The following is an 11737-nucleotide window of genomic DNA, read 5'->3' on the forward strand; positions in this document are numbered from 1 at the left end:
TCTTAATTTATTCAATGTTTTTCATCCTCATCGGATACTATTTCTTATTTATTTCACGTGAGACAAAGGAGAATGAAACGTGAAGCTAATTAAAAACATATTTAAAAAAAATTAGACAATATAATTATATTTCCTTAAAATAATTTTACATATAAAAGACTAATGTTGTGCTTCGACATCTTGCAAGTGAGAGTATAATGTGGCAACTCTGTTGCCTGCTGCCATGCGGCCCGCGAAGTCTGGGCGCCGGGGAGGGCGGGGCGCGCCCAGCAGGGCCTCTAGTGCATTGCGCGGCGCCCACACGTCGCCCGCCCCCGCGCTGCTCCCCGCCGCTCCCCCACCCCCGCCCCCACCCGCGCCCACAGGCGACAGCGGGGAGTCTGTAGTCGCACGTATCACTGACGCCCTCGACTCACCTAAATAATATTTTACATAAATAAATGCGAATGTTTAACCCTTTCACACTCGAGGGAAATATTTTTCCCTTCTACAAATATCGTTGTCGATTGTTCAATTATTATTTAATCGATATTTTTTTACTGAATGTCAAAATAAAACGTATGTCCAAAGCAGCAAATGTGTTTCTGAACGAATAAAAAAAAAAGAAATCTCCGGAACAGCTGGACCTTGTTGGGATTTTCACTAGATGATAGCTTAGGTTTGCGGGACTAATTTAGACTATTTTTTTGTTTTAAATCTACGCTAGCAAAGTCGCGGGCGATCGCTTATATCAAAATATATATTTAAAGCTACCGGCACCCTCTTCGAGAGTTCATAGATAAATAATGTTGCCAGTAAAAATTCATTACGAATTACAGTAGATTGTTATGAGTTATGAGCATTGGTGATTTAATGAATGTTATATTGTACCGTCTGCACTGTGGTTGTGTCCGCGGCACTCCAGCAGCGTGCGGAGCAGAGCGCGGTGTGCGGGCGAGGCTGCGTGTGCGCGCACCAGCGCCTCCAGCTCCCCCCACACCTGCCTCCACTGGTCCTCGCGACGACCACACCACTTCACACTAAACAACACATGTATGATATCTTGTAATCTTACTAATATTGCAAATGCCAATGTTTAGATCAGTGTTTCCCAACCTTTTTGGATCCATGTCCCATTTTTCAGGATGAACATGACTATTGCCCCCTTATGAATTTTGTTTGAAATAAATTTCTCTCGAGGCCTAAATTTACAATGTTAGTGTGCGTCCACACTGAAAGCGCGGTGACTGGAGCCTAGGCGGGCGCGGCGAGCGGGGGAGTTCGGTGGCCACAGTAAGGCGCGAGCTCTTGTAGCGTTTTGACTTATATCAGGTGTTGTAAACTATTATGGACGAGCATTTGCTATTTTTACTAGACAGTCCGATTCTGACATGGGAGGTGTTGAACACTAGAGATGGTGTGCACGAAATAAATAAAAAAAGAGCAATAACTGGTGAATTTGTTAACTTATATGAAGAATTGAGATTATACCCTACAAAATTCGCCATTACAGTATCTAACGCCATTTTACGACCAACAAAACAAACAGACGCGCATACGCCGAGCGACAAGACTGAATTGGTTTGTAACCTCCGCCACCCGCGCTTTGGGTCGCTCGCTGACTAGGCCCGTAGTGGGGCCAAAACGCGCGGACAGAAGCGTTTGAAACTTAGGCGCGCTGTCTCGCTCAGTCCCGTCGCACTAGGCTTCCGCCTTAGTCACTACAATATGGACGCAAAGGCGCGTTTCATATGTATGATACTTCGCGTCCGTCGCCGCAACCGCGCTAGGCTCGTACTATGGACGCACACTTAGAGAAATAATTAAATACTACTTTTGGCTGATGAAATCAATTTCATATAAAATTTTTAAACACAAAAACACATATAAATAGTTTATCTCCAGATCTATATTTCCAGAATGCCTGCATCTAGATGAAATTTGGTATTGATGTAGAACAGGGATTCCCAAAGTGGTCGTCCACTCGGGTCCGAAACCAAGGGGTCGATATCGAACTTAAAGCATTGCTAATTCTCAGTCTATCTACTTGACCTAAATCAGAATGAATAATAATAATTGATCTTAACAGTAGGTAATCTGGCAATGGGGGTCTGAGGTAACAGTTCATTTTGGGAAAGGGGTCACTTGTCCAAAATAGTTTGGGGATCTCTGATGTAGAACATAGTCTGGAAGAACACATAGGCTACAAATTAAGTTTTTTTTTTAATTTTACGAGAACGGAGTCGCTAGCGACAGCTAGTGTTTTTATAACTGGTATGCCAAGGAAACATAAATATATATTTATACTAGCTTTTACCCGCGACTTCGTCCGCGCGGAATAAAAAATAGAAAACGGGGTAAAAATTATCCTATGTCCGTTTCCTGGTTCTAAGCTACCCGCCCACCAATTTTTAGTCAAATCGATTCAGCCGACTTTCTTTTATATATATAGATATACATATTTTTTAATGTACCGTACCGCACGTTAGAAGGCAGGGGCGCGGCGGGCGACTCGTGGCGTGACTCCATACCCAGCAGCGACAGCAGCACACCGCGACACGCCTCCACCTCCGCCTCCGACAGCGTCTCCTGCACCACCAGCCGGCTCAGCGGCTCCACCACCTTCACACAAGTATATAAACAATAAGGTACAAATATACGAAGCAACCGCTGCCCATACACATCGGCAATTGCAGATGCGATGTCTACCTTTAGTCAACGGAGGATAGGGATAATATTTCCTCTTTCTACCGTGTCCACCTCCGTCAAATTCACTTTCTCTTCCCATCCTTTCCTTATAGAAAATGGTGCGAAGAGAAAGAGGACTAAAATTGGTAAAAAGGTGTATCTGATGTAATCAATTTCTTTAGAGGTCAAAATTAAAACATGGTCATAGTTCGATTCACGCCACGTAATGTGTTCTTCGGCTTTCATTTATATCTTTTTTCGATATTTCTACTGTAAAGAGTACTAGTTAACCTTAACTTAGGGTACCTTGGAACCACTCCTTGTGTACGAATAAGCTGAGGACACAATTAAAAGTATAACTTACAGGGCCTAAGTTAAATATGATAGTGGAAGAGATGGTGAGCGGCCAATATGTAGTGTGTCGCTGCAGACGAGCGCGAGCGCGGCCATTAGCGCCCGCACCTCGCAGCGGTAACAGCTTGTTCTGCTGCATCACGCTACCGAACTCTTTTATCCTGCAAATTATAATATCAATTCACTAAAACACGATGTAAATTGAGATAAAAAACGAGCCCGTTCAGATTTTTGAAGAAAAAGGTGTGAAGACAGTCGGACCTACAGTCATCTACAAGCTGATGTTGCAAAAACTTTATTTTACTGCCTATACTTCCTTTTCCTGTTTATCTTCTTCTCTGTCGATTTCGCCAACTATTACTAGGACAGGATATCTATACATATTAATAAAGAGAAATTATTTTTTTAATTCTTGTCTGTTGAACAGTTGGTTTTGCTGGGACTTTGACGGAATGTAGCTTTATGTTCGCAAGTAACTTAGACTACTTTTATATTCTGTGGTCGAAGTCGCGGGCAACTACTGGTTCCTGATAGAAATGGACGGAAAGGGCTTTAATTAACTATACCTGTAATCAGTGACACGTCCTCCAGCGCCTTCAGAGAGCGCGGGCGGGTCATCGTATGGCATGCGGCCGCCCAACGCGCCAATCCACAGCTCCCCACCCTGCGCCGCCAGCACGTGAGATGCCGACCTCCCTCCGCCCTTCCTGCATATTAACATTAACCCTATTTTATTAATACCTTGCTACATCTACACCTACTCTATTATACACAGCTTGATAGCGCCGGTTTTATAGCGAGATTTCTGGAAGAACATTTATACTCAAACAGAGTCGCGGGCGACAACTAGTACTTTATACTTTAAACAAGAACAATTATGTATTGTAATATAATACCAAAATTGTGGTTGTATGCGACATAGTAGGCATGAACGAGAGTGAGGGTAATGTTAGTGTATTCTCACCGCGGCACCTCCAGCGTGACGGAGCGTCCATTGAGCAGGAAGTTGACGAGACACGCGGAGGGGCGTGACGCGACGTCGGCGGGAGTGACGCGCCACAGCGGCCCGCTACACCCGCTCGCCCCGCCCTCCGCACCGCGCGGGGTCCACCACCGCAGTACCACCTGCACCACACACATACACACACATCCTCACACATCCTCACACATCCTCATGATCAAACCAAATTATTATCTTAGGCTCGGAGCCTACCCTAAGTTAGGGATGACATATGTAAATTAAAATTCTAAAAACACATTGGTACACACAGGTGGGCACAGTTAATCGAAAAGTTAACTTCGTTAATCGTTAATTCGTTAATTGAAAAATTAACTTCGTTAATCGTTAATGCGTTAAATTCTCGAAATTTTAACACAAGTTAAAGTTAATCGTTAACAGTTAACCATACCAAAATTAAACATACTAATTTCACACTTTTGTGGCGACACTTGTTTAAAACAGTAATTTGACTATATATTCTACTAGCGACCCGCCCCGGCTTCGCACGGGTGCAATGCAAAATATACCTACTACAGAATAAATGCACAATTTATTTAAGGTACTTAAATGGATAAGGATTAATGCTGTATTGTTTAAAATCACTTCGTAAAAGAATAAAAATGGTTATGCTGGGTTATCCCTAAGAGATAGACATATACCATCGCGGACTTTTTTGTTGAACTTTTTAAGGTGAACAATACTGTAGTACATTATTTTGGTCTATCTCGTAGGGTTCAGCCAGCGTTTGCAATATAAGCGCAAAAAAACGTGCTTATTTACGACATCACATTAGAAAACTTTAAATTTATCAGTGTTTCTCTACTATATTATGCATTTATTATACATACAAACCTTCCTTAAGAATCACTCTATCTATTAAAAAAAACCGCGTCAAAATCCGTTGCGTAGTTTTAAAGATCTAAGCATACATACGGACAGAGCTGGGCATTAACTCGTTAATCCGTTAATCGTTAATTAACGAAGTTAACATTTTGCTTAACGGATTAACTTTTAAGTTAATTTCAAAAAGTGTTAACGCTTTTGTTAACTTCCGTTAAATTCAACTTCCGTTAAAAAAAGTCCGTTAATCGTTAAATTAGAAACTTGGAGACGTGCTGTCATTTTGTTTAAATTACGTGCCACGCCACGCTCGTAAGTTCAACTATGTTGAGCGACTGTCGGCGACTCGAATGGTGAACGAACGAGTTGATAATGGATATATGTGAAGTTCGCGTGCAAGTGTGATGCATCAGAGCGTCCGAGAAAGACATGAACAACAGGACAAAATCAAAAGAAGGTTCGAAGGTTCGTTCGGTTTCATTACGAGTATATAAAAGCAAGAGTATGTAATAGCCCACATTCCGAACGCTCTTCGTCCCTGCAATACCCTCCAATCCCTTTTTGAGCAACTGTATTAAAAAACTTTTTTACTCGTGCTTTTTCTTTAGCTTTCCCAAACTCGTACGTTCTCTTTCCCATCTGTCAAAATAATGTCTATTAAAAAGAAAAAAACCAACCACGAAGTTTTTACAAAAAAAAAAATCATTGAAGTTTTTATGATTCATGCAAATATTACTAAAAAGAAGCTTCTTATTTGTTACAATATCAGATTTAATGCTTTTATTCAATTAATTAGGTTAGATTTCATTTTATTTCATCGCATTAAATTTCATTTTCATTTCATACTCGTATTAATAAAAATAATTTACTGAAAACTTGGCCGTTTGGGAAGTTCCCTTTGCCTACCCAGAATGGGTGAAAAAAAAAACAAAAAAATCTCTGTTTGTATTCTTTTACGGTTGGCGCCATTTTTCGAACATTTTAGTTAGTTGAGTTTATTGTGATTATATTATTCTATTAAATTGCTTCATTTTATTCGCAACTGTATCAAAAATAGTTGCTTAGTACACGTGCGAAACTGTCATTACAACTTGTTCCAACTATCAACTTGTAGACATTTGTCGGAACTCTTTGTAATGACAGGCTTTCCGCACTCGTAATGAAATATACGAAATATACTATAATGCATTCATACTTGTCTCTAATACTAATGTGTTATCAATACATAGTATAAAACAAAGTCGCTTTCGCTGTATGTCCGTATGTATGCTTAGATCTTTAAAACTACGCAACGGATTTTGACGCGGTTTTTTTTAATAGATAGAGTGATTCTTAAGGAAGGTTTGTATGTATAATAAATGCATAATATAGTAGAGAAACACTGATAAATTTAAAGTTTTCTAATGTGATGTCGTAAATAAGCACGTTTTTTTGCGCTTATATTGCAAACGCTGGCTGAACCCTACGAGATAGACCAAAATAATGTACTACAGTATTGTTCACCTTAAAAAGTTCAACAAAAAAGTCCGCGATGGTATATGTCTATCTCTTAGGGATAACCCAGCATAACCATTTTTATTCTTTTACGAAGTGATTTTAAACAATACAGCATTAATCCTTATCCATTTAAGTACCTTAAATAAATTGTGCATTTATTCTGTAGTAGGTATATTTTGCATTGCACCCGTGCGAAGCCGGGGCGGGTCGCTAGTAGAATATATAGTCAAATTACTGTTTTAAACAAGTGTCGCCACAAAAGTGTGAAATTAGTATGTTTAATTTTGGTATGGTTAACTGTTAACGATTAACTTTAACTTGTGTTAAAATTTCGAGAATTTAACGCATTAACGATTAACGAAGTTAATTTTTCAATTAACGAATTAACGATTAACGAAGTTAACTTTTCGATTAACTGTGCCCACCTGTGCATACGGACATACAGCGAAAGCGACTTTGTTTTATACTATGTATTGATAACACATTAGTATTAGAGACAAGTATGAATGCATTATAGTATATTTCGTATATTTCATTACGAGTGCGGAAAGCCTGTCATTACAAAGAGTTCCGACAAATGTCTACAAGTTGATAGTTGGAACAAGTTGTAATGACAGTTTCGCACGTGTACTAAGCAACTATTTTTGATACAGTTGCGAATAAAATGAAGCAATTTAATAGAATAATATAATCACAATAAACTCAACTAACTAAAATGTTTGAAAAATGGCGCCAACCGTAAAAGAATACAAACAGAGATTTTTTTGTTTTTTTTTTCACCCATTCTGGGTAGGCAAAGGGAACTTCCCAAACGGCCAAGTTTTCAGTAAATTATTTTTATTAATACGAGTATGAAATGAAAATGAAATTTAATGCGATGAAATAAAATGAAATCTAACCTAATTAATTGAATAAAAGCATTAAATCTGATATTGTAACAAATAAGAAGCTTCTTTTTAGTAATATTTGCATGAATCATAAAAACTTCAATGATTTTTTTTTTTGTAAAAACTTCGTGGTTGGTTTTTTTCTTTTTCATAGACATTATTTTGACAGATGGGAAAGAGAACGTACGAGTTTGGGAAAGCTAAAGAAAAAGCACGAGTAAAAAAGTTTTTTAATACAGTTGCTCAAAAAGGGATTGGAGGGTATTGCAGGGACGAAGAGCGTTCGGAATGTGGGCTATTACATACTCTTGCTTTTATATACTCGTAATGAAACCGAACGAACCTTCGAACCTTCTTTTGATTTTGTCCTGTTGTTCATGTCTTTCTCGGACGCTCTGATGCATCACACTTGCACGCGAACTTCACATATATCCATTATCAACTCGTTCGTTCACCATTCGAGTCGCCGACAGTCGCTCAACATAGTTGAACTTACGAGCGTGGCGTGGCACGTAATTTAAACAAAATGACAGCACGTCTCCAAGTTTCTAATTTAACGATTAACGGACTTTTTTTAACGGAAGTTGAATTTAACGGAAGTTAACAAAAGCGTTAACACTTTTTGAAATTAACTTAAAAGTTAATCCGTTAAGCAAAATGTTAACTTCGTTAATTAACGATTAACGGATTAACGAGTTAATGCCCAGCTCTGTTGGTACATGTTGGGATTCGAACCCAGGATCTGAAGATTACAACTCAAATGCCAAAATTTTCCGAGAACGAATGTTTATATCGTGTTTTTAAAACCGACCAACTATACTTGTCTGATTAAAATAATTATCGCACTATAGGGAAGAAACAAAAATAACACCCGAAGCTCTAAAATTGGGAAAAATAGGATTAACTAAGATAAAAACTGTATTGATTTATATGACAAAAAAATTCAAAATTATAACGAAATCCTATATTCGTGGATAATATTCAATAGAGCTACATTTAATGTTAGTTTATTTTATCACAAAAACTGTAAGTACAGTCAAAATCTGTTATAACGACATCGAAGGGACTACTCATATTGAGTCGTAAAAACCGGTGACAGGTATTAATAGGAAAGATATGTATGAAATTAAACCGCATTTTGTTTACTTCAATACAAACGTATTATATAAAAGAATATCATTTTTCCATCATTTTTGTATGCATCTAGTGTCATTGCGTTTTATTACGTAGCGATTATTAAACGATTTTTGCATAGCAGTGTAATAGGTGACGCTGCACGCTAGTTGAAAAACAGTAGAAAATAGGAATGAAACAGAAAACATTGAAATCAATGTGAAAACAGCAAATCTACTGTTAAAACAGTAGGGTTGGTAACACTGGACTTAAGAGATATGACCAAGCGGGCCTTGAGGCTACGGCATGCATGTGCTTTGTTTCTAAGAATTACAAAAGACCCTAAACTTTGTTTACTTTTACGATATTAGCCATTGACTATTATACTGTGCCAGATGTGGATACTGTTACCTATTCAAATTGTTTACAATACAGCTGAGCCGGTCGTTCTACAGATATAATTCGCCGAAAAAATTAACCAAATGTGGTCGCTTAATGCGGTATGTCGTAGTAAACAATGTCGTAAAAACCAATGTTTTCAATAAAGCTGTCATATAACATTCAGCCAGGACCTTTGATTTTGGTCAATTTAACCGGTATGTTGTTCTAAACGATGTCGTCATAAACGGTTTTGACTGTATATTTATCTTACAGATTCGAGTGCCTCGGCCGCCGTCTGCGCCGCCCGCAAGCCCGCGTGCGCCTCCGAGGAGTGAATGATCTCCACATCGTAGTTAGCACTTGAACTCGCGTTTTGTTCTTCCTTTAAAACAAAATATTTTTGGTAACTTTAAAACATCAGTTACACTCATTTACGGATTAACTTTAATACGAAAAAAATCGCAGGCAAATGTTAATAAAAAAAGTTTTACACAATTAAAAAAAAAATATTGTGAACACAAATTTATAAGAAACATCATCTCAACTTTCTCATTTGTAATATTAGTAAGATATATTACCTTCATTGGGATGCCAGTAACAGTGGTTGTTGCCAGCTTATAGTGTGGCAACACTAAACGGCCGAGCAAGTTGGCTAGTGCGCTTGCTCTTGAGACTATCACCTCCACACCCATCAGGCCACCGCCCATCTGAAAATATTATCTTACATACAAACTAGACCTAGACAATTTTATCTAGTTACATATATAATATGTAAATATAAAAAAACAAAAACTTGAGAGGTGTCAAGGGACACCCGGATGGAACGAAGTTCCTTTCAATTAATTAGTGAAGGAACCAATGTTTATTCTATGCATAAAAAACTTAAGTCTTCACAAGAAGTACATTTTATTTCTATGAATTTTCATTATATATTGTCACGTCGTTGCCATGGTGATATAGCAAAAAGTGTCGTGACAACTTTTCGTAAGAATTTTTTCCGTCTAGCCCCCATTCACAAAGCGCGATAAGGAACTTTGTTGCAAAAATGTATATAAATATATTGACCTAGGTCGAAGTTGAAGTACGAGTTTAGCTATAAAAAAGATTTACAATATTCATTCTAAACTCACCTCTGTAAGTGGTTGATTGTTAACTCTTGTTTCAATCTTTTCCGGTGTAACATTCACTATAACCAAATGACAATAGTGAACGACCAAGGATCTGGAAATTTATTACTTTTTTTTAATTACCTTCCATAACTAATAACTTTTATATTACTAAAATTAATTAATAACGCTATACATACATACGTATACATGAAATAAGGCAAGATAAATTAAAATAAAACTATTTCAAAACAAACATTATTTTTTGAAAATGGAGATAAACAGGTTAAATGACATACATATAATTAATTTAATAATATTAAAAATCTTAATACAAAAAGTACATACTGTGTATTATCGGCATCAGCACTAGTAGTGGGTGGGACCATAGACAACTTTTTGTTTTGTTGCACTAAGGCATTGAGTGCTATCTCTGCCAAGCTCCTTATTGAGTCATCATCCCTTGCACTTGTAATGCAGATAATGCGGCCTCTATCAAAAAATGTTTTTTTCCCATTAAAATTTGATAAGGATACATTTATCTCATTGGATAAGGATGGGGATTGAAAGATACATTACAAAAAAAGTATTTATTGTAGTAAAAAGTAATTATTTGTAGTAAAAAGTAGAGTCCCAGCAGGAACAACAAAATAACTATTGCCAATTATGGACATCTGCATCATCAGAGGATAAGTGAATGCTTTGCTGGCGTTTGACAAATAAATGTGCTTGCTGTACTTTTGGGTCGGGTGGAATTGTTAGCATACCGATTTTGGAATAGTCTCTCGGTAGTGGGTCGTGAAGACTGAGTAGGTGAGGGTTCCCCCAGTGCTTCTATGGCTGCACACAGTCCCACAACATCACCGCCTGCTCCGCGTCTCACCGGACCAACCAGACTAAGTCCATTTAGAATCTGTAAGTTTATCAACATTGAGTGAAAAGAATTACAATTAAGCTTCATAATACATTTATGAAACAATAGAACATATTTTTAGTTGTCTATTTTGCTAGGGATTAGAAATTATTATTTTAGTTCATAACATCAAACATGAAATTATGTTATGATATATGTTTTTCACACTATGTTGTAAGGTAGAGTGCAGTTGAATATTAATTGAAAAAGAAATATATATAAAAAAAATTATTGAAGGAAATAAATTACCCATTAAACAACCTCTCTCTATATAATGGTAAGCTGTAAGAGAACTCTTTTAGAGTTAAGCTTTCCAGTACAATACTTCATGTGTATGTACAAAGTTTAAATAAATAAAATAAAATAAAGGAATGGAATAATTACATGTGTCAAATTTTGTTGTGCTACAGCCCAAGTGTTTAGTAAATGTGCTGCTGAATCACTAACAACAAACCGGATCTGCAACAGGAAAATCTATGTAAATAACTTAAACAATATACAATGATTTTTCTGACATTTTTATTTTATTTTAGTGAATGTGGTAATGGATAGTTTACTAAAAAATTACTGAACCAAATGTGTTTAGGACTTCAAAAACTGAAGTTTATAAAGTCCCAGTAAATAATACATTACACATTTATTCTACAGTGTGAACAGAAAAATAAACTATTCTCAGATTATTTATTCATAAATAAAATGCATTGCAATAAAAGTAAATGTTTTTAACAGAATAATGAACATTAATTATTTTACCAATTTTCCTTCTGGAAATAAGTCCCACACAATCCTGCAATATTCGACAGCCGCTTCTACACTGCACGTCCATAAAGATTTACAAACCGGCGGTAAAGGAACATATCCTGGTCCTCGACTTTTGGAAACATCGAATTCTATCGGAAAATCCGAAGAAATTCCAAAATAAGGAGTGTGATCTAAGACAAATATTGTTTTATGATTAGTTGGAAACATTGCATTGCAA

The 11737-nt window shown here is 37.1% G+C and overlaps 1 protein-coding gene across 1 annotated transcript; it reads right to left on the minus strand.

Annotated features, from left to right (window-relative positions):
* Positions 1–159: 159 nt before the first annotated feature.
* LOC106717992 (protein asunder) lies at positions 160–11728 on the minus strand. Its single transcript, XM_045679697.1, has 13 exons — positions 11512–11728; positions 11143–11217; positions 10613–10758; positions 10194–10337; positions 9870–9960; positions 9318–9446; positions 9011–9121; positions 3986–4146; positions 3588–3728; positions 3032–3182; positions 2459–2601; positions 871–1019; positions 160–416 (listed from the first exon to the last, which is right to left on the minus strand). Exons 1-13 carry the CDS (start codon positions 11725–11727, stop codon positions 160–162), a joined length of 1914 nt encoding a protein of 637 aa, XP_045535653.1. The 5' UTR covers position 11728.
* Positions 11729–11737: the final 9 nt, after the last annotated feature.

Source organism: Papilio machaon, chromosome 10 (genome assembly GCF_912999745.1).
Source record: "Papilio machaon chromosome 10, ilPapMach1.1, whole genome shotgun sequence".
NCBI classification, from domain to species: Eukaryota; Metazoa; Arthropoda; class Insecta; order Lepidoptera; family Papilionidae; genus Papilio; species Papilio machaon.